Below are 25,118 nucleotides of genomic sequence, written 5' to 3' on the forward strand. Positions count from 1 at the left end.
TTTTTGCTTTTGCGTAATATGACGACAAACAAAATGAACTGGTGTGCTGTCTGTCAGAGGATAACATTTAGGTGCAAACTGCCAGAACCGGAAAATGTTACTGTTTATCACACTGAGGGTTTTCTGTGGTTTCATTGCACGCGCTGATCGCACACATTACCTTGTACAAATTACGTGCATCGTGAATATGATTTCGAAGTGTTGTTTCTGAAGCAAATGCATGCTTAAACATGACATTTTAGTGGCGTGCAACATCTGATATCTCTTATGCGCCGTTGCATCAGTGCACATTCTGTGAAGTTTCCATTAGATTCCTTTGTGCACACCGACACATTTTTTCGGCGTGCGGCACGCAGACGCCACACGGGCTCAGTGCCAAACATTGCTTTACATTCGTCTGCTAGAGACGGGGACCTTTCGAATGGGGAGACGTGTTTGTTTTTGGCGTGGATATGTGAGTGTAGCTTTTAGGTATCTGATAAAGAGGAAACTGCACTTGTGCCGGGTTTTAACCTGGGAGGTTGCATTTCTCTCTCCAGCAACTACCAAGATTGCCTACCTGGACCCAGCAAGCTTAAAACGTCTCCACAACGTTGTATTTTGGTTGCTGTTTGACAACACCACAGTAGCCTACGGGTTAAAACGTTACCCAAACCAAAAATTATAAGGATATTTAATTAGCCTAAATTATACGTTTACAAAAACTAAAATGTGTTACGTTTGAAAAAAAAAAAAAAAAAAAACGCAACCAGGCCAAATTTCAGAGCTTGTGGAATGTTATTTGTCTATTTTTAACTTAAAAACACAACTTAAGTGTCTGCTCTGTGGCAACATTGAGCACTGCCAAACATATGACTACGTAAATTATTAACGTTATTGTTCATACTATACATATTACGACTTTATGCATGATCGCACGAGACTTAAATTCTCACTCGTTCAGTAGACAGGATGCAAGGTTTTATGAAGTAACTCTTACCTTATGACAAATTATAGCATTTCAATAACTTACAATGTGTATATATATAAAAAATAATAACAAGCGAGGGTAATACACGTGAAATAACATTCGGGTGTTTGTTACTATTGTGCTACAATACCGGTTACGCAAATGTTAATAGTTTTGACATAATTTGAATTCAGACAAATGTTTTGTAAATAAATATGCATTCAGACTTGACAAATTAAGTGTGTATATACATATGTGCTTCAAATAGGCCTAGAGCTTATGCCCTATCCTCACATGACTTTTCTGAACGGAAGCCATTGGCGTAAACAATACCAATGTTAGATTAAGCATTTACTAATTACATTATTTAAGCCAAAAGTTGTATCTATTATTAGTCTTTTTTAATGAACCTGGAATAACATGAACTCATAATGAACATAATTTGTTTTTACTAATACTGTAACAAATGTATTATTATTCATTAATGTTAGTCAATGCATTAGCTGATGGTAATTTTTTGTAAAGTGTTATATGATGTTGCATGAATATCATTCAGTACCTTGATTAACTTCAGTGGCTCTATCTAATACTTTTCTGTAAAAGAATAAAACTGCTGAATTTTGTAAATCCGCAGTTTTGATTCGGTGACTCATGTAAGTAACTCATACATGACAAATTTTGCAGTATCTTACTGGGTTCTCCTCGGTTCGATCAGTTTCCCTGAGCGGTGAACTTTGCTGTTGACTGAGGACGGATGTTTTTAGTCATGTACAAGGTCAGGTGTGCGTCTTGGTGCATTTGAGATATTTGCATGAGAAACATGAATGAACTGAAAGAGGGGCTGCAATCAGCATCTGAATTACTGTGATGTTTCGCTCTTCAATAACCCTCTTCAAAGAACCCAGTTAAAGTGCAGTACTTCTGGAGCCATGAGGAGATATCAGTTGAGGAGCCAATCTAATTTACATTACTGGCTTTTATAAATAACTCATTTTTAAGAGATGGTGATTAAATTATGCTTGCCTTGATTGCTGATTATCTGCTAACTGGCATGCCTTCACCAAAAGGATGGCATTTCATTGGGAATCTTTGGAATAGTTTCCCACTCTTCTCGAGGCGTATTTCTCTTTGTTCAGTCTCTCTTCCTCCACTGGTCCTGACATTTCTCTAGTAATTACTCAGGTTCGCTTACTATCTTCCACTATCTCTCTCAGTCTCCTAAAGTGATGGTGTCCTGTCTCTTCCAGTCATCTCGTAGGATGCGGAATGCGGACTTCTTGGATAGTTATTCCGCTTTGCCTCACTGATCTGAGAAAAATGAGATCTATATAATTCTTCACACTGTCGCTCTTAAGCTGAAGACTGTCTCCCGGTTCTAGATCCTTCCTCCCCTGTACTCAGGCCCTTTTTAATGTTTGTTTGCAATTCTATAAGGGCATTTTTCTTCTTCTGAGACTGGTGGGCTGTTCTCTTCCTTTCACTCACTCACTTTTTTTTTCCAGAGAGACTCTCTTTGTCTTCAAGAGGAGAGAGAGAGAGACACAGATAGGTATTTTTAGCTCTATGACCTATTTCTCCAAAGCTACCTAACTCACTGTCAGTCATCACACTGTTGCTCAGGGATCTTATAGTGCACTGCTAGCATCTATAGTCTATATGTAGTGTACTGTGGTGTTGCACTTGAACTTAGGAGATGTTTAGAAGGTTAGAGAAGCGTGGTGTGCTCACTTTCACTCTTTTGCGGGAGGTGAGATACCTTGTGGGAAGATCATCAGGTGTGGACTGAGGAAGACCGAGGGAGGGTGTCGCTTCCTGATGACTCAGTCTTGTCAGTGTGAACATCCGAGTAAAGTAGTTTGGAGAATAGAAGCTATTGCAAAAATGCCTTGACATTAGAATTCCTATCAAACTTACATGGCAAGTCATGATACTATTGATATACCATGAATCATTATTGTGTATTTTTATAATACATTTTTTAAAGACCAGCAAAAAGCTGAGAGACGTTTGCACCTAAATTTGTAAATAGACAATCCTTTGGTTTGTAAGCTCAAATGGAAATAATTGTTGGAGCCGATAGCATCGTGGGCTGTGCTCCAGCATGTTGTATATTGGGCGACCTGAGTTTGAGTCCTGACTTGAGGACCTTTCCTAATCCCATCCCCTTCCTGTTTGTCTCTATGGTCCTATAGCAAAAAAAAACAACAAAAAAAAGGAAGCTTGCACACATGATCGTAGAGCAATTTAGTAATAAAATGCTTTTATTGTATTACAATTTTATATTTTTTGGGGGGAAAATTAGATCAAATCTGTGAGTATACAAAAACTTTTGCTTATTATTATTTTTTTTTTATTCATTTAGAATCCAAACTCAATATACAACAATTTTGGATAACTGCAAAATAAATTTAACAAATCACAATATTATTATTTATTAATATGGCCCAGATAGTGAGATATACCATTGATTAATAGGCCAGTATTTGTGAATTTTGAGATTATTGCCATTGATATTATCCATGTCACCAGTTAACAAGTGTTTATCTTGTTTTTTGTCAGTTCCAGATTCAATCGACAGATTCATCAATGGATAGTAAACTATTTATGTTATTTATGTTGAATTTTGAGTAAATGCCAAAAAACTCTTTTTGTAACTCTTTATGTATGATCTCATTATGTTTCTGCACAATCTGTTTATGTCAAACTGGCGGTTAAATTTATGGGTAAATGTGGCACATTCATTTTATTTATTTATTTTTTTTTTCCTGAAAATTATGTTTCCATATAACTTTAAAAAAATTTTTTGTGAATTCTGAGTATATATTTAAAACACTATATTTAAATATTTACCTAGAATTAATATTTAAAACATGAAAATTCACAACTATTTTATGTTTTGGCTAATTGCTGACTAATTCAGATGAATTCGTATGATCTTTTTTTGACGAAAAGCTTATGCCCAACTGACGATTCAATTTGGGGCATAGGTTTGGACTTTCATAGATACTTTTTTTATTGCAAAAAATGATGCAAATGATTGCATTTATACAAACATGATATGCATCTATATGAATTAAGAAAATAATTACATTTTCTCATGAGATTGGGTTGGTGAATGCTGTGTACAGTAAAAATACAATTTCTTTTCATCATTCAAAAGTTTGATCCACTATATTGATACATTATAACTTATTTCCACCCCGAGTTTCTAGAATGTTTTTGTTGGTTTCTTATAAGCTCAAGTCAGAAATGCACTCTCTCAAACCTCTATAATATTCTGGACTTTAGGTATTGTTTGTGTCCTTCCATCAGTGTAAGTCTATGGGTTTTTTCACCCAATTTATCATCTGCCAGATGAAAATTGTAAGTCCTATGACTTCAAAAAGTAATATCACACTTCTCCTCAACAAAGCCACATAATTTGAGGTATCTACTTCTTACAAAAGCATTGTTTGATTGAGAATGACTTTGTTTTCGATCTCACTGATATGCTGAGCCGGTGGTCTGCAGTGGTTTTACTGCATAACGCAATCAGAGGCTGGCCTGAAGTGAGATCGCCTATAGGGCATCGCTTTAAACAAATAATGATTGTGCCATGCATGTTCATGAGCATCTTCAGCCTCGTGAGACTGTGTGTACTTTGTGCTGAGCGCTAGTGTGTGTGTCAGTATGAATCAGAACATTCATTTGGAGCAGAAGACCAGTGCATGGCATAGTCCATTGCTAAATGTGGGTCCATGAGAGGAGAATTATAGCTGTTCTTCTTTAGAATAGATAGATCCTCTCCCTAGATTTCAGATATTATTAAAGTGCAGAGGGTCGAAATATTCATCTCACTACCAGACAAACTGTCCCAATAGCCATTTTCACTGGAGATCCATAGAAATACTCGTTTAAAGGAAACTATAGATGGTCCAAGAGGGAAACATAAAGGCTTAAATACAATCTGCGAAGAGCATCACGCAAGATGTGCAAGGTGGAGGGCAAGTTCCAGTGTGTGAATGCTCACAAATCAGTTGATAGGTCCCCAAATATGAATTTTGTGCAGTGCGAATGTGATATGTAATATAAAGAATAATAAGTAATGGGATTTACCCTACTAAATTAACCGTACAAGTGCACCTGTAAGCATCCCCTGCAGTCTTTTCAAGCAGTGGAACATGCGGCAGGAGATCAGGTCCATGTTACACCACAGGCAACGATTTATGTGAACACATAACCTGTGCCAGCAAACACAGCAGGGCAATTCAATATAGCAGACAAATGCCTCTGAGGATATATGGTTCTCTACACCAAAGGATCCTGGGTATTCCATTTGAGCGAGGGTGTTTGCGAGCATCGCGGTCCACGGCGAACGCAGGTGTCTTAAGCAGACAATCTCTGAAAATTCATTGAGCATCTTCAGCATTAACACTTTTGGCGAGTACATCTCAAATAGCTCATTTGGTTCTGCATACAAATGAGATATTTTGACACATTTTAAAACTGAAACTCCTCTCCAAGGTGATGCTGATGAATATGGAACTAATTTCATGCTGCTTTGTGCATCCTTTGGCTTTGTGCTTGGTGAACTAGGATGAATTTTCCACTGATAATAGTTGAGGGTAAAACCATAGACTTACAATTCATATGAGAAAAAAAATAATTTAAGCTGGTATTTTAAATGAACTTACCTAAATACCAACATTTTGCAGCATTTGGTGACATTTTAACGCAAAGCAAACAACTAGTGCTTCATATGTCATGTGCAGCTTGTTGTCTAATAAATGTAATTTTGTCCTCCTAACTATTATTTCTCCATCTCTGGAGAAAAAATGAATTCGGGAACATTAGTTAAGAAAAAGGGCTTTAATACAAATAAAGAGGCACCTTTATTGTCCTTATCCTCTCTTTTCGGCTACTGTATAAAATATGAATAGATTTAACACATCCTTGAACATTAACGAAAAACAGCACTTTAAAGTTGCTTTGAAACAGAAATAGTGACAGATGATTTTTTTCTTATTGTGACATACATCCCGAGTATAACAGATTATCAGGAAAGCAAAACATTTAGGACAGGAACTATTCATCAGTTGTTTACTGGATTTTGAGATGTGAAATATTTAAATGGTAAAACACTCTAATTGCAGTTTGTAACTAGGGGTGTGCGATATTGATAAAAAAATTTCTGGGATTTTTGTTGATAACCATAATTAGACTATATTTTGCTGAGTGTGTTATTGCGCTGGTATCCTAAGGACTACCATGGACAGCTGACTCCTAAATTTTTTGATATTCTTCATATTCTGTGTGGTGGTGAGTTCACACTGATAGAAATTCATCTTTTTCAATAAGTTAAAATTTTCATGGGCATTTTAACCTTTAAAACGCCATTTGTTCTTAAAGTGTGCATTATCTTTTGAGTCAAATTCTTACACTGAATCAGTGAATTAGAATAATAAGACATTTGGGCTGTTACCAAGTGAATGAAATCAGTATCAACAACATTCATCTTTACAATGCAGAAGAAACACAGAAGCTGCATCTGAAGTGGCATTTAGATGTATTTACACACACTGTTAATACAGTTCATGAATGCATTTAACCTGTAGTTACAAATGCATAAATAATGTTTTGATGTATTAAACGTAATTTAAACATTGATACTGATATTTGAAGTTATTGAAATAATAAAAAGTTATTTTAAACGTGGAATTAAAACCGCTATGTTAAGTGAGTCATTGCAATTGAACCGAATCATTTAAACGGTTGATTCATTTAAACACCGTCATGTTGCTCAGAGACGCAAAACAGTGCTGTGGCTGTGCTTGGAATGATTTTTGTAGCAAAAACAGGAAATATGCTGTCTAAAACGTAAATTAATAATAATATATATTTAATAATAATAATATTTTCTAATTTGAGTGGTACGGGTAAGTTTTCGCAGGAAATTCGAGCATGGCACTGCGTCATTACGTCACGTCTGTAAACGTAAAGAAGTTGTCCCGGCTAGAAGGCTATCGCATGTGAGGATCCTGCAGGAGCCGGATCGTTTATAGCCGTTTCTCACAGCAGCTAGAATAATTAATGTATAATTTTGATGGCAGATTGTATTCCAGAAAGTATTATGTGTTTGTGAAACACATGTGAATGAAATTATATTCCAGTTTTAAATGTGCTTCTGATTACAGATAGCCTTATTACACAAGATTTGTATTTTAAAGAAAACCAGTTCGAAGGGAGCATAGTTTGCTTGTTGGGTTAAAATAATTTCTTAATATGAAATTCGAATGGTATGACAATTAGAGATTAGACTGTACAGAAATTGAAATTTACATTCTAATGCACACTATACTCATAGTCACGTAATGCCGATGTTGTTAACATTAATAATTTGAGAATAAAGTATAACAATAATAATAATTTGCACGGTTTGATGTGATATGAACTAATCAATCTTTAGATTAAATCACCATTGGTAGCGTGATTTATGGTAATGCTTTTTTCCTCAGTTGGGCAGAACAAATGTGGCAGACATGTTACTTACTTGTTCAGATGACAATATACGGTGCAAAATTCTTATTTTGGTCATATATTCCAAGTTGTAGGCTAGAATCTGTAATTGCGAAGTACAGTGAATATGCGAATATGACTGCCACACATTCACCTCAAAACATTAGATCCATCCGCGCTGGAGCCGTGACGGAGCACAACCCACGCACGGAAGATAATTCCGCAAGAAACTGCAATTCCAGGTTTTCAAACAGAGATGGCGACAAAGAGGCAAAACTTACGGACTGCAGCTTTAACGCAAATTGATGATATTCACAGAGTTAAACTACTTGGCACAAGCTGATTGGTTCATGTTGCATACAAAGCCAATGAACTTGCTTGACATTTAAATGACTGGTTAGCATTCACACGTTTTTAAACGTGCTTTCAGATTTCCTCTGAAGCCCTTCACCTTCCCCAGCTCCACCTGTATAGATCTGCAATGGGTCCTGCACTTGCTTTGTAGCAGCAGCAGCAGCAACAGCAGCAATAATCTACAACAACAGCAATAACCAACAGCAGCAGCGTAGCAGATCTATTCTAACACAAAAACATCGTCATATCCATTTACATGCTAAAATCTTCCAAGAGTTGTCATGATAGAACTTATCCCACACTAGTTTTGAGAAACGTAGTCCTGGTTGGTAAATTCTGTGTAAAAAATCTGATTTATTTTATTTAAAGCTTTACACTGCATTTGCTATCCTTTAGTGATATGATGTCAGCAACCATCAAGCCTCTATGTATGTGTTATGACATTTCCATTAAACATTACATAAAAAAACCCCAAAATACATGCATAATGGATGAATTATGCATTTACAAAATAAATAAGGTGTATTTTCATTTCATTCCGAGCATACGAATGCGGAAGTATTGCTACAGAATTTATGCACTAAAGTTAAACGAAAAAAGATTGTGTCGGCACTTGCGATATTTTAATGATAATTAGCATACATCATCTGTATGGTTAAACATTGTAATGCGCTAAACCTTTTTTCGGAAGACAATCCTTGGATGGAAACTTGGCTAGTGACAGAACAGTTGGAACAACAGACATGACAAGTTCGATTTATATTGATATTACTATTCATTTCTTGCTGTTCCGATACCTTTCTTTTCTTAAATGTTAAGGGGGCGTTTACACAACAAAAAAATAAATAAATATTTTTGAATGCATTTTGGCTTTTTTTTTTTTCAAACCCCCATTTGCACAAGAACGGCGTTTTGGGGTCCTGATATAACGTTTGAAATGAGTTTCAGTATGTACGTTTTTAAAAATGATAAGTAAACGTCTCCATGTAAACTTCAAAAATGCAAATCTGTGAAAACGGTGACGTCATCCGAATGCGTATTATGTGATCAATCTATAGGAATGTGTATGTGCGCAGACATATAGTTTTTCTTTACAAAGTGACATTGCCAACTACTGGCCTGTCATGCACAATTCAGCGTTTTTAGTCGTTTTCACAAGTACACATTACAATTCGCTATACACAAGACTTTTTAAAAAACGCTAAAGTATAACATTTCTGTATTTATTACGATCATTGTTGTGTAAACCTACTCTTAGTCCTAGAATACTGGTTATCCACTGTCCAACATAATCAACATGCACTTTCTTTTAAGTCGATGAGATTTATAAATGTTTATGTAACATTTGGCCTCGGCTAATGCAGGGCTGAGTTTTGACTATGCATCTGTTTAAGTGCTGCAGTTCTTCCAGTCCTCAATAAGCTAGTCTTCAGCAGGCTGGAGGAAATGCACCAGCACATCTGTAGAGGCAGAGAGGCAGATGAAGAAAGAAATGAGATAAATCATTTGACTGGGTAGTCTAGTGAAAGAGAAGAGGGAGGGGTAGTGGGGCGGATGACGAAAAGGGAGAGGTGCTCGAGGAGGTTGCTATTGCGAAGTGTAATCTACAGTACTGGTGGGGGATGGGCGTGCCAATATCCTCTCTTAACAGTCCTAAGCTCATGGAAATACTGTGGGCCACATCAACATATTAGTCAACCTCCACCATCAGTGGCACTAGCCACAGCAATTCAACATGGCTACAAGTCCTTTACACCCACATGCGACGCTAAGATCCACTTATAAAAGAAGTACCATAGCATTCTTTGAAGTACCCTGGACTGCTGGTTTGAATATGGAAATCATTCAGTCTATGGTACTACCATCTGGTACTGCTGCAGTGGGTTTTTTTTTTTTTTTTTTGTGGAGTTTATGCTTATGTAAAGATAGCAGATTTGAATTATTATCTGGCACATTCCATGAAGACTGTGCACTTTATGGTTTTTTAAAAAGGCTTAAAAGGCCCAAATCCCATGTTTTTAAGAACTATTATCCATGTTAGATAAACTATTATCTGACATAAAATTAACCTAATATGAAAGAACTAGCTTAACACATATCAAATGTCTTTAAAATTATTTTTCCGTTCCATGTCAGCTGACCCAACCACGTTACCTATATCCAACAATTAAAATTAAATAAAAATGTCATAGTTGTAGCATAATGTGTTGACTTGATATTCAGTTCTTTGTTATAAAATGACTAATTTAGTAATAAAATGATTACTAATTTTATGACAAAAAAATCATTTAAGTACAAGAACCAAATTATTTTGCATGCTACTTTAAGTATAATCTATTCCTTGTTACAAGAAATGTTAAACTCTTTAATATTAATATAAGATCTTTTTTTACTGTAGGCCTAAATAATCTCCTTTTTTTCAATATTTACACACATTGTAATTGACTACATTCGATAAGCTCAACCCTGTTGTGCAAATGATTTCTTTTTCTTCAATTATTCTGTTTGATACCTATGACTGACTTTAATATTCTGAGTTGTAATATTAATGGGCTAAATGGCCCTCACAAACATACAGGTTTTCTGGATTTTTTGCAAAGAAGAAAGATTGATATAGTGTTAGTTCAAGAATCCCATTTGAAAGAGGAGGATATACACCGGTGTAATAATAAGTTTTATGAAGTGGTATCTCACTCATCTTCGGATACTAAAACCAAGGTTGTCCCAATATTGGTCCTGAGGACTTTAAATATTACTATTTTAGACAAAGGTTGAGATGGTAGAATAACACATATAAAAACAATAGTGGAGAATAGGAATATTGTATTTCTCTCAGTTTATGCCCCTTGAACACCTGACTCTACTTTTTTCTCAGTTTTGTCAACCTATCATCTCGAAGTTTTCAGATTTTGAAATTGTATTGGGTGCAGATATGAATTCTGTAATGTCGCATATCCTAGATAGATCTGGACTAAAGGAATCACACTCTCAAGCTTTGTGTTCTGACAAACTTCGGCAATGTGTAACTTCATCCTCGTGATGCCGATATCTGTTCCTTATCTCTGTCGGATCATGATGGAAATTTGTGCAGATTATCTCTGATCCCTCGGCCATCTCGTGCCACTAGATGGCGATTTAACCCTAAATTGTTACAGGATGAAAACTTTTGCAGTCAATTCAGAAATAAATTTGCTGAGTTTATTGAAATTAACCAAGGTTCAGTGGATGATCCTCGAACACTTTGGAATGCAGTTAAAGGATTTATAAGGAATAACTCATATGCCTCTTTCCTTCAGAAAAACCGACACAAAAAGATAGTTGAACTGGAATCACAGCTCCAGAATCTGACTAGAGATAATCAGCGTTGTTTCTCAGACAATACACTCAGTAAAATCATGGCGGTTAGGTCCAAACTCAATTCATTACTGAGATCCAGGCAGAATTCCTGATCCAAAGATCCAGGCAGAATTATTATTTTCAAGAGAGTAGACCAAGCCACTTTTTAGCCCTAAGATTACACAACAGTGAAACGTTTCTGACCCTTTTGCATCTTTTCTGTCCAGCCTTGATTTACCCAGGCTGTCAGATTCGGATTCGGAATACCTGGCTGAACCGATCTCTCTTCAGGAGCTGGAGTCAGCAATTCGATCTATGAACAAGGGGAAATCCCCAGGCATAGATGGCATTCCAGTCGAATTGTATACTACTTTTTGGTCGGATTTAGGCCCCCTCATGTTAGATATGATACATTTTTCAGTCACTCAAGGCTCATTTCACCCATCTATTAATATAGCTGTTATTTCTCTCTTGTTAAAAAAAGATAAAGATCTGACTTCCTGTTCTAGTTACCGGCCACTTTCTTTGATAGGAACTGATGTTAAATTATATGCTAAAGTACTATCTCGTATAGTAGTGAATAGGCTAGTTCATCATGACCAAACAAGATTCATTAACTCGCTCAGCTTCGGATAATTTATGCAAGTTATATCATATTATTAATTCAAATAATAGTTTGTCCTCTCCTTGTGCAGTATTATCTCAAGATGCGATGAAAGCTTTTGACCAGCTAGAATGGAACTATTTATGGGCGGTTCTACAGCATCTGGGTCTGGGATCGAGTTTCATAAATATGATAAAAGTTCTGTATGCCAATCCAGCAGCCACTGTTCTCACCGGTGCTGTTCGCTCTAACCCTTTCTTTATACATCGAGGTACTCGTCAGGGTTGCCCACGTTCTCCTCTGTTATTTGCCCTATCCTTGGAACCCTTAGCTCAAGCGGTCCGGCGATCTGAAACTATTTCTCCCATAAATATACGGAATACTCACCATCATATTTCTTTGTTTTTGGAGAAGCCGTCACATTCTATTCCTCATGTGTTGAATTTATTTGACCATTTTGGATCTCTCTCAGGGTTTAAAATGAATTGGAGTAAGTCATGTTTACTTCCCCCCTCAATTCTAAAATTGATTCCATGTCCCTTTCTACATCTATTCCATTGGTTCAAAACTTTAAGTACTTGGGGATAGATGTTTTTCCTTCCCTGCCGGAAATCGCCTCACAAAACTATAATGGTATTATAGCCAAAGTATCCTCAGATTTGGAAAATTGGTCTCGTCTTCCTACTTCTCTTCAGGCCCATATATATCGGGGATTAAAATGAATGTTCTCCCACATATTAATTTCTTTTCTTCCATGATTCCTCTCGCTCCACCGGTTGGCTACTGGAATAAACTAGATGCATGTATTTCACGGTATATATGGGATGGGAAACGTCCTCGTATTAAACTGACTACCTTACAATGATGTAGATTACATGGAGGTCTTTCTTTCCCTAATTTTAGACTGTATGCTCAAGCCTTTTCCCTCCACCCTTCATCAGTTTGGTTTGATCCTGACGCTTCTGTGTCTTGGAGAGCAATTGAGGAATCTATCATTTATCCGTATAAATTGAAGCATCTTGTTTTTTCGGGAGTTCTGCTTAGGCAGTGTAAATCTCGGTTTGGTCCCATTGTAACCCATCTCCTCTCCACATGGAGGGATGTTGAAAGACGTTCACAACTAGTTACAAAATGGCATAGGCATTCACCTATTTTCCACAATAATAACCTTTTGTCAGGCAGTACTCCATTGCATTGTCCGCAATGGACTCAAAGTAAAGTAAACACTCTGGGAGATATGTATGATGATATATATGATGATAGTGGTTTAAAATCATTCCAGAATCTTAAAACTCAATATAATCTGCCAGGCACCTTATGTATTTGCGCATTAGATCGGCCCTACGTATATGGGGTGCCTTGGAACTCTCAACTGCCTGTTCAACCTTTGTGCAAACTAATCCTTCCTTCTGAGGAATCTCCCTCCTCTGCTTCAGTCATCTACCTCTTTCTTCTTGAGCATTCATACAAACCTGTATCTATTACAACTGTTTGGGCTAAGGACCTTAATGAGGATGTGCATGTTTTATTTTCCGATCAGGTATGGGGTATGTTTAAATTGTCTTCTAAAAACCACCAAATAATTCATTGGAAATTGCTGTATAGGGTTTACTTGACTCCAATGAAACGTTTTTATATGAATCTGTCGTCTTCTCCTAAGTGTAATCTCTGTTCCCAAGGAGTTTTAGGCACGTTTTTGTATTTATTTTGGGAGTGCCCCTCTCTCTCACCTTTTTGGACTCCGCTCTCACAGGACCTATCATATTTGTTGGGTACTGAGATACATTTGACTCCGCGCCATTTTTTCATGAATGACTTTTGGGACTTCAGCTTGTCCGTCCAACAAAGATCTTTACTGTTAGCTGCTCTCACAGCAGCAAAAAAAAAAATGCTGGTCAACCGTTGGAATCCTCCTCACACAATGGACAGACGAACCTGGACGGTGTATTTGTTGGACATTATCTCAATGTAACTCTCTACTTCTCGTATGCATGGATCTAATGTGAAAACTGTAAATTCATGACATTCAGCTTTTAATGTTGTGTCTTTTCTAAAATCTTTGTAAAAATTATTTATTGTTATTTGTTTATCTATTAATATTAATTAATATATTTTTATTATTATTATTATTTATTTATTTATTTTTTAAGTCTACCAAGAGGTAGGATGGGTTGGGGTGGGTTCGAAATTTGTACAGCTGCTTTTTGTTTTGTACTACTGTTCCACAGAATAAAAATCAATAAACAGATGTTAACAAAAAAAAAACATTGTTTCTTCAATTAATGGGACGTTTACGTTTATTTGGAACTACATTATTTAATGTTTATTGTTAGAAGATATGATTAAACACCTACTTTTACTGACCAATTGTTGAAAACGTAATACAAATACTTAAATACTTTATAATAAACAAAATACAGGTGTTTTTAGCTATTTTGTATCTTTAAAACATATTGTTAGTATAAAAATGATGGTGTTCAACTTTTTTCCGTGACTCTGGAGTATATACATCTTTTTTAATCCATAAAGAATATTGCATATGATAGTTTCACTATATATAATTGCTTGCTACTAAGTTGTGTTAAAATTAATAGGCTATATTGTGGTTGATTTTTCAAGCGTGTGTGTGTGTTTGCATTCAATAACTTCAGAGTTCTCTGGTCTCTCCAACAGGAGTTTGGTATTTTACTGACACAGTGCAGCCTCTAGAGGGAGCTCTCTGTTACTTTTCAGAAGGACAACTGCTAATTGAGACTAATTGGCACTGTAGGGAGTTTTCTGGTAGTGTAGTGGGCATAATGAGGAATACACAAATAAGTTTTAAGATAGATTTGGACAACATCTCCCTCTGCCTCCTCACTGGTTTCAATTAAATAGGCTACAGAAGAAGAGCTAATTTTGGAGGTTGTTCTATTTTTGAGGGTCATAGTTGAGCTTTGCACAGGAGTGACAGTGTGGATGCTAGAAGCTATGCGCTCCTCTCCAATCATCTTTCTCTTTTGGTTTGTGGAAAAGGCACCCTGCTCTTGAGGTTCTTGTTTTCCTTTGTTTAGCGAGTGTGTGTGTGTGTGTGTGTCAGCCTGGCTTTCTTTGTGTAAATTGTTAGTGGTTATTACATGCATGCATTCATAACGTATCAAGTATGCGTTATCAATGCCGAACACATTTTATTACATGTTGACAAAAGGCTTTAGATGCAAAAAGGGCTCTTAAGTGGGCAGCATCTACTAAAAAAGTAAGCTCTAAGAAAGTAGATTATAATTTGGATGCTTTCTTTCATTAGCCTTTGCTTTGATATATGCTGCCAATATAGCAACACTGTGCACCAAATTCAAATGTAATGAAAATACAAGAGTAATTGCCTCAGATGTATCTGATTAGATCTGTGCTCCATTTGTCACTGATGCTGATAAATTCAAGTCTGGCCTGAAAGGTTTTGTCCAAATTCCCCCTCACAATAAACATGGACCCTCGCTTCTATTAAAGAAATCCATAGGTGGTCATCCACAATCGAACATTGGTCACCTCTGATACGAGGAGCTGTGATTAAATTACAGAGAGACCTGCAGGGAACAGTGTTGATCGAGAGAATTGAAATGCACAGAGTTTGGCCTACTTTCAGACTGCATTCCATATGGCCGGCTTTAGCTCGTCTTCCAGCAAGACACGTTTCACGGCTTTCAAGGCCATCGCCACAGTATAATATAATGAGATTGTGTAAAAAAAAAGCAAACAAACTGAGAGCGGCCATTTTCTACAGCTGTCAACTTATTACTGAAAGCCAGACTTGTTCCACTAGCAGCACACACAGGAGTGAGGTGATGGAATGGGGAAGGGGGCTTGACGGCTCTGTGCTCAGACTAGAAAGAGGCAGAGGGGGGAGGAGGCATCGGGTTGAACCTCAGGGGTGAGTTGCTTTGCATTTGTGTCTTTTTCGCTACCCATTTCCTTCCAAAGCTTTCAAGTCTGGGCCCAAGTCTGCATCGCAGACACTCACTTTTAATTTAAATTATTGGGAAGAAATTGTTTGCATTCTGTCTGCGTGTGTCAAGTTTTGCCGAATTTGTGGTGACAAGTCAACAGTTATATATGGAGGACAAGAACTGGCAAAAAAAAAAAGAAACAAGGAATCAATTACTTACTCATTAATCATATTATATTATATTATGTTACAAAGCTGATAATTGATTCCTTCTATATATATATATATATATATATATATGTATATATAGTTTAGAAAAAATATTGAATTAATGTAAATTAGTAATGCGAACATAATGCGAAGAAATCAATTATAAATGTATTAATTACAAATGTACATACAACTACAAATATTATATGATATTATATTATATATTTAGATTTCTATATTATGTTTTATAGTTTTATAATTCTAGTTTATAAAACTATTTAATTTATGTAAAACAATTACATTAATAAATCACTTTTCAGATTAAATAATGTTTAACTGTTTATTTAAATGTCAAAAGCTCATTTGCTGCTCTCTTGTGTGAGCTGTTTAATCACATTTTTAACTTGACTAGCAATTAAAGAAAAACAAGTTGTTATACACACACACACACACACACACACACACACACACACACGCACACACAACACACACACACACACACACACACACACACGTTTGGTTTTGTGAAAAGTGGGGACATCCCATAGGCATAATTGTTTTTATACTGTACAAACTGTATGTGCTATTGACCTACACCTAAACTTAGCCCTCAGAGGAGACTGTGCATTTCTACACACCCCCCCAAACTAAAATCACTCTGTATGATTTATAGGCGTATTGAAAAGTGGGGATATGGGGCACTGTCTTCATAAGTCACCTTCACCTTGTAATGCCTATGTCATACCTGTGTCATTATGTAAATGTATGTCCTCATTTGTCACAAAAACGCACACACACACACACACACACACACACACACACACACCAGTTTCATATAAATATATCAACTACTAAGTTTATTTTTACATTTTTAAGTGGCATAGTTCATTCCTACAAGGAAATTGGCTTAAGAAATCATGCCCAAATTAAAAAATGTTTATGTACATATGAAATGTAGGCTATTAATGTAAAAATGAAGAAAGGTTTCTGTCAAAAGTAGGGGTAATGTAAGGGGATGAATGGTCATATAATGTATTATCTGTATACATAAAAAAACAACAACAATAAATTGATGAAAAATGCCCACCATAAAAAGTATCTGCACATTCTAAACTGTATAGTTGTTAAAAAAAAAAAAAAATCACGGTGCTACCATGGTACATATTCAACAATCGCTGTATTTCTGTACCATTATATCCCAGAGTGTATTGTATGAATCAGAAATGGGCACCAAACTATGTGTATTTTTCCTCCTGCAATGCTGTCTCATTGGTCAGTTAGATCAAAGTGAGATCATAACACTCAGCATCAACTATCTGAAGGCTAAAATCGAATTCACACACACAAACGCATACACACACACACACACACACACACAGGTCAGAACCTTTCACTCCCTTTAAGCATAGTTTTACACACAAAGAAGTGAGAGCGCTTCCTCATGGCACACTGGCATACACACTTTTCCCCATGGATGCCATTCCTGGCTGGCTCTGCCCGCACACAAGCCAAACTCTGGTTGGGTTGCTTCAGGCTTTTGCTTCCTCTTATTGATTTTTCTTATATTAGCTAACCTCACCCATTACTCCATTCTGTCAGCCTTCCTCCAAGATACCTAATGTTTTTGGAGCTCTCGTATAGCGTGAATACAATGACTGCAAATAATGCATCTCTCGGTAATGCAGTTAAAGAGGCAATAAGACGTGTTTTCCGTTTGCTATTCTTGTAACTGCTTTTCCTTTCAGCTGTAAAACTGCAGCACGCTGCTGCCTCATGCTGTTCGTGTGGCAAATCAGAAAACACAGTCAAGGTATCCAGATCCTAGTTTAAGACCCAGATATCAGCCAGGCCAATTAATCAGCTGGTATTTGGTCTTTTCGAAATTATCACCATCGGCATGCTTGGTCAATTAACAGAAGTGTGTCTGTTCTAAAGTCTTCCGAAAGCCTTGTCAGTAGATAATAAACATATTCTGTTTTTTAAAATTTTGTAATAACATTTGAGTAATTATTCTGTTTATTTTATCTACATTTATTTTTGTTTATTCTGTCTCCTTTGCTGTTATTAAAGGGGTAATTCATCCAAAATTTAAAATTCAGTAATGCACTCATGGTGTTCCAAACCTGTATTCATGATTTTCTTCTTTTTTTTTCATAAGAAGATATTATAATTAATATTATAATGATTATTTATTTTATTTAAATTTTTTTGTTCATATAATGAAAGTAAATAGGATCCAGAGTTGCTTTGGGGAAAAACATCAGAAATATTCTTCAAAATATTCCCATTTGTGTTCCACCATAAGAAAAAAGTTAGGTAAAGAGGTTTTGAATGACATGAGAATTTAATTTTTTTTGGTTGTACTATCCCTTTAAATGGTATTATGTATATATCAGCATTATATTGCTCTACTTTAGGTCATCTTGTTCTTAAATATTGACATCGGAAAAACATGTATTGCTTGACCACGGTTAAGAGGCTTTGTCTGTTCTTCATAATTAATTTTTCTGTTAATTTATAATAATTTGAATGGAAATCCATCTCATCAACCCCCCCCCCCAAAAAAAAACCCTTCATAGGAATCAGATATTGTCTGCATCTGCTCATGTCTGTTTCTGTCTTTTTCTTCTCTTCTTAGGCAATCAAGTGGAACTGTCATAAAGAACAGGTATGCTTGTTAAATCCAATACATAGATCTTCCTACTCCTCACTGGTGCATATCATACACCCAAAGCACAGATGCAGTAACATTTAGCATTTACCAAAATCCAGTCGTTTCAATAGGAATCCATGCAATCTGGAGTGAGGGCGCAACATTTCTCCCGAATTAGCCACATTGTCCAACATAAAGCTGCTTTGTTTAAAAGTGACCTTTGTGTGAGATTTCTACAATGCATTGACAATAGACCTTTTTTGCCTATGAAATTTTTCTGAAATTTAAAACACTAGCAGGCTCAATGTATAGGGATATTGAGGCATCATGACTTGAGGAACCTATTGAGGAACACTTTGACAGTTTAAGTAACTGTAACTTACTCACTCTTCAAACGGTTGCTCAACCATGATGTCCTAACTCTCTGTGGTCATTAAAAATCCCAGGATGTCCTTCGAAAAAGAGTAGGAGTGTAACCCCTGCATCCTGGCCAAATTCGCCCATTGGCCTCTGTCCATAATCATGACCTCCTAATCATCCCGTATACTGATTGGCCGGTGTGTGCTGGGCATTCTGGCGCAATATGGCTGCCGTTGCATCATCCAGGTGGATGCTGCACATTGGTGGTGGTTGAGCAGATTGTAAAGTGCTTTAAGTACCCAAAAAATTATATATATATATATATATATATATATATATGTAGCAAATTAATTAATAATTTTTGATAATGCATGCTAGTGCCCCTTGAGGCAGGGTTGACTATGCGGCATGCATTTGACATTCACAAATTCGCATGCAAATTCGCAAATATATTTTCAAGATACAGATTTAAAGATATTATGGCCACAAATTTAGAATTCCTTGTTTTAGTTAAATCATGGACAAAATTATCACTAATTGTGGCCACTATTTAACTAAATTACAACTTGGCTACAAAACCAATTAGAGGAAAAGTCCACCTCAAAATGAAATTTCTGTTATCATTTGCTCACCCTCATGTAAATCCATCCTCTATGACTTTGTTTCTTCTTCATAACAAAAAAGAAAAGTGTTGGTAACCAAACAGTTTTGGTTTCCATTGACTTACATTGTATGGTCGAAAAATATAATGGAAATCAATGGGAACCAAAACTATTTGTTTACCAACATTCTTCAAAATATCTTCTTTTGTGACAAAGAAAGTCTTATAGGTTTGAAGTGACATAAGGGTAAATGATGACAGAATTTACATTTTTGTGTGAACTGTTCATTTAAATAAACCAAACAAATTAAATACAAAGCAATAAGTCATGGGAACAAATTCTTAATTTGTGGCCACAATATCTTTTTTTTTTTCTTCCACGTCATGTGCAAGGCTTCGTATTTTTCCGATCTAATTGATTGCTTTTTCATTGTGCTCGTGGGATATGAATACCACAAGCTTTGCCATACAGAGAAGCCACCTTATCTCACCAATTCAGGAAGTCGGTGAGGAAACTGCTGTTTTGCCCTCAACTCTTTTTTCGCCTGTTGGAGAGGCCCATTATGGAGTATTCCGTTTAAAACATTCAAACTCCAATCAAAAAGCCTTTTAGAAAGTGCTCAAAAACAGAAGTCTTGAAAGTTCATTTGACAAGGACTTTCTATGAAGAACAATTTCTCACATAATCACAGAGACGTCAAACTTTGTTTTTCACTCGCTCACTGACCTTTAGATATTGCCTGGTCCATTGTGTGAGATTGAGCACAGCTGAGTATCTGCTGAGTGTAGAGGTGTTTAAATGGAGCCCACAGCACTTCACCACAGGACTTAATATTTCCCCTCTGGTGGACCTGAGCACATGACATTCGATGCACTGTAATTTACTGCCCCTGCACACTTAGTGATTTTTCAACCCACATGTTGAGGATTGATTCCTGCCCGCACTGAATGACCAGGATGTGGCCCCCAAAATCAAACATGGACTAAATTAGGTAGAAAATGTGTTGTTTTGCTCTGGCCGCCATTTTGTTTGGAGAAATGAGGATTATTTATTTCAGCCTGACTGCGTTGTTAGTCTTGAGCCACAGGGCTCTTCATCATTCCTCCTCAAGGAGAAATGGATGAGTTCACCAATCACAATGGTTTTACTCTTACATCATCAGCATAACCTCAAGCCTCTGTCAATTTGTTATCAGGCTTGTTTCAGGGATGCGGTCATTGTTGCATGATGCAATTTTCCTTCATTTCTCCGGTTTGCAGACCGGTGCTTTTGATTACAATGAAACAAACGATGACGCATCAGAAACCGGGGACTGTGTCCCAGAACTCATCAGTACTTCCATGGGGCTAATTTTACAATAGCTTATAACATCGCAGGGAGTTTATTCAGCCGGTTTGCACAAAGAAGGACAGAAGAAAAGGCGACCGCGGGAGAGCAGGGTTAAGCAGAGTATTTTCAGGACTTTTTAAGTGTCTCCCAATTATTTCTGCACTTTTGATCTTTCCTTGTGTTAACAGTGGGAGAGAAAATACAGACAAACTCCAATACTGAATAAACTAGAGCAGAATCAAAAGAATATCTGGACTAAATTCAATAACCCTGATTTATGACATTGCCAAACATTATTACATGACTCACTCTGAAATACTTGCGTTTGATTGGTCAGTTGGCATTTTGCACTGTTAAATAATGATTGCTAAACTCTGTAATTGCAATGTTTCCAACATAACTGTGTTTGCAGTGGAGACCTTGCGAAGAAGAATATACTTTTGCATAATTTTAAAAAGAGTAATTATTATGGAAACATGTGAGCTGAATAAAATGTTTTCAGACACTTAATTGGATGTTAATTGCAATGAAATGAAATGTATTATAGTTTAAATTTATATTTAATGCAATTAGTTTAACTTTTTGATCCACTTACATCTTTATATATAAGTTCATAATTACTTTTACTGTCCTTGAATTCTGGTTAAAATGTACTGCCTGAATGTACTAACAACCATTTATGATAAACTTAAATAAAATATTTAAACATAATGACTTAAAATGTACTTTAAAGCAAAACCTTTCATTTGAAATTATTAATGTACAAAACACTTTTTAGAACGTGTACTCTCTTTAAGTACAATTAAGTGGCCATTTGTTTCATTAATATTATACGCAATTACTGTTTTCTTTTTAAATAACTTTTAAGATTTGAAGTACACCAGTACTCGTATATGACTCAGTCAAGTGCATTTCTTTTTTCACAAGACAGCCTCCCATCCACCCCTGCAATAGTTTAAAAAATCTCATTAAACTTTGAGTCATATGTTTTCATATATTCAAATTTGAATACTGACTTATTCATGAGTGTTTTCCTGATATTAAAATTGTTTTACAAATACAGCAGTTTGCTGAGTGCAGCCTCAGCAATAAAGTCACTTTTCGGTACTTTTGTCCTGACCAGTTTCGAGCATGCACACATACTCTTGAGGACAGAACTGTTGAGTGTGCTCTTTTTTGCCACATGAACCATTAATGCACACCACTGTTCTAATGCTGCAGTGTTTTTAAACAGCAGTTCCTAACACCTGAGCTCTTTACCCTTAAGTGAGATTCTGTACAGTATTTAACAGAGCTGGAAATGAGATTTATATTTCCCAATTAGATGCCAGCCAATAATTTAATTTACCTCCTGCATGACAACACAAAGAGTTCTCTGCATAGATGAATGAAAATTTCAACACCCTTTGAAGTTACGTTTTGCCCCTTCTTGTTTTTTTTATTCTTTGGATATTTGTCACACTTGAATGATTCAGATCATCAAACAAATTTTAATATTAAAAAGTAATTGCCGCCTAAATATAATAACTGGTTGTGCCACCCTTTGCAGCAACAACTGCAATCAAGCGTTTGCGATAACTGGCAATGAGTCTTTCACATCGCTGTGGATGAATTTTGGCCCACTCTTCTTTGCAGAATTGTTTTAATTCAGCCACATTGGAGGGTTTTCAAGCATGAAGGGACTGTTTAAGGTCATGCCACAGCATCTCAACTGGATTTAAGTCCGGACTTTGACTTGGCCCCTCCAAAACCTTAATCTTGTTTTTCTTGAGTCATTCAGAGGTGGACTTTCTGGAGTGTTTGGGATCATTTTCCTGCTGCATAATCCAAGTGCGCTTGAGCTTGAGGTCACAAACTGATGGCCGGACATTCTCCTTCAGCATTTTCTGATGGAGTGCAGAATTCATGGTTCCATCTATTATGGCAAGTCATCCAGGTCGTGAAGCTGCAAAGCAGCCCCAGACCATCACACTACCACCACCGTGTTTGACTGTTGGTATGATGGTCTTTTTATGAAATTCTGTGTTGGTTTTATGCCAGATTTAACGGGACACACACCTTCCAAAAAGATAAACTTTTGTCTCATCAGTCCACAGAATATTTGTCCAGAAGTCTTGGGGGTAATCAAGATATTTTTTGGCAAATGTGAGACGAGCCTTTGTGTTCTTTTTGTTCAGCAGTGGCTTTTGCCTTGGAACTCTTCCATGGTCTCTTTCTTATTGTTGAACAAAACGTCATGAACACTTACCTTAATTGAGGCAAGTTAGGTCCTGCAGTTCTTTAGATGTTGTTCTGGGTTCTTTTATGACCCCATGGATGAGTAGTCATTGTGCTCTTGGAGTAATTTTGGTATGCCAGCCACTCCTGGGAAGGTTCACCACTGTTACAAGTTTTCTCCATTTGTGGGTAATGGCTCTGACCGTGGTTCGCTGGAGTGCCAAAGCCTTAGAAATAGCTTTATAACCCTTTCCAGACTGATACATGTCAACTATTTGGTTTCTCATCTGTTCTTGAATTTCTTTAGATCGCGGCATGATGTGTTGCTCTTTAAGCATGCTTCACTTTGTCAAACAGGTTCTATTTAAGTTACTTCTTGATTCAACAGATCTGGCTGTAATCAGGCTTGGGTTTGGCTAGTGAAATTTAACTCAGCTTTCTAAAATAATGTGGTTAATCACAGTTCTTTCATGATTTAAGAGGAGGGGGCAGTTCATTTTTCATGTAGGACCAGGTAGGTTTGGACAGCTTTTTTCCCTTAATAAATGAAATCATCATTTAAAAACTGCATTTTGTATTTAATTCGCATATATATGCTGCCACAAATAGTGTAAGTTTGTGGGACTATGGTATAAATAAATTCAACTGGAAGGGAAAAAAAAGGAAAGGAAAGGACGTGACATGTGGCAAAGTATGGTGTCCCATACTTGGAATTTGTGCTCTGCATTTAACCAATCCAAGTGCACACACACAGCAGTGAGAAGTGAACACACACACACACATACACACTGTGAACACACACCCGGAGCAGTGGGCAGCCAATGCTGCGGCGCACGGGGAGCAGTTGGGGGATCGGTGACTTGCTCAAGGATCTCACCTCAGTCGTGGTATTGAGGGTGGAGAGAGCGCTGGACATTCACTCCCCCACCTACAATCCCTGCCAGACCTGAGACTCAAACCCGCAACCTTTGTATTACAAGTTTGACAAGTTACGACTCTGTAACCATTAGGCCACGACTGCCCCCGTTTCACTGCAATTCATGTTATAATGTTAATTGACGAACAATAAACATAATACATATTACTGTTGCACATATCTGTACATAGTAAATACAGTTATTTTTAAGCTGTTGTTGACATCCTATCTAAAACATGATTTAGCCAAAAAACAACAACAACAACAATAACGTTATCGCTTTAATATGTCTTGCAATATCCGTGCGTGCAAAGGTTCTGCGTGATCCTCTTGGTCAATATTCTCGGGGTCTTAATTGACCAATTATTGACCAACTTTCTGCTTTGGAAAGGGGCGAGGCAGTACTGAAACGCCATCTAAGGTGTTTCTATTTAACAGGTTCTATTTAAGTTATTTCTTGATTCAACAGATCTGGCAGTAATCAGGCTTGGGTTTGGCTAGTGAAATTTAACTCAGCTTTCTAAAATAATGTGGTTAATCACAGTTCTTTCATGATTTAAGAGGAGGGGGCAATTCATTTTTCATGTAGGACCAGGTAGGCGTTGTGCACCAATCACAACGCACTAGGATAGCTAACCAATCACAACACATTTAGTTTTTTGGAAGGCGGGCCTTCATCAAACCCGGAACTAATCGAGCTGTTTGTGCTAGGCTGGGGAGAGAGGTATTGTAATAACTTAAACTATGTGAAAAATAATGTGATTTTTGAACCACCAAGCATGAGAGCATGTCCTAGTCCCCCCCCCCCAAAAACTAAATCAAGACTTTGAAAAAGAGCATAATAGGACCCCTTTTAAAAAACCTTTTCACGGCACTGTAGATGGCTTCAAACACATGGATTAAACACAAATGTCAATTTTTTTGAGTACTAAAATCAAACATACTTGTAAGACATTCCCCCTTTTTTATTGTTTACAGCCTTGGTGAGGAGTTTTACCGCGAGGCCATCGAGCACTGCCGCAGTTATAATGCTCGACTTTGTGCTGAACGCTCCATGCGCCTGCCCTTTCTTGACTCCCAAACAGGCGTAGCACAGAGTAACTGCTACATATGGATGGAGAAAACCCATCGTGGGCCAGGTGTGTGCCTATGTGTACAGTGCATCACACTA

The 25,118-nt window shown here is 36.8% G+C and overlaps 1 protein-coding gene across 1 annotated transcript in view; it reads left to right on the forward strand.

Moving 5' to 3' along the window:
* The window catches only part of dpf1 (double PHD fingers 1), a 55,330-nt gene that overhangs the window by 461 nt on the left and 29,751 nt on the right, over positions 1-25,118 (forward strand). The window contains exons 2-3 of the mRNA XM_079392031.1: positions 18,509-18,538; positions 24,926-25,086. Of these exons, the coding sequence (XP_079248157.1) occupies positions 18,509-18,538; positions 24,926-25,086 (191 nt within the window). The remainder of the gene's footprint in view (positions 1-18,508; positions 18,539-24,925; positions 25,087-25,118) is intronic.

Source organism: Barbus barbus (assembly GCF_936440315.1).
Source record: "Barbus barbus genome assembly, chromosome: 34".
NCBI lineage: Eukaryota > Metazoa > Chordata > Actinopteri > Cypriniformes > Cyprinidae > Barbus > Barbus barbus.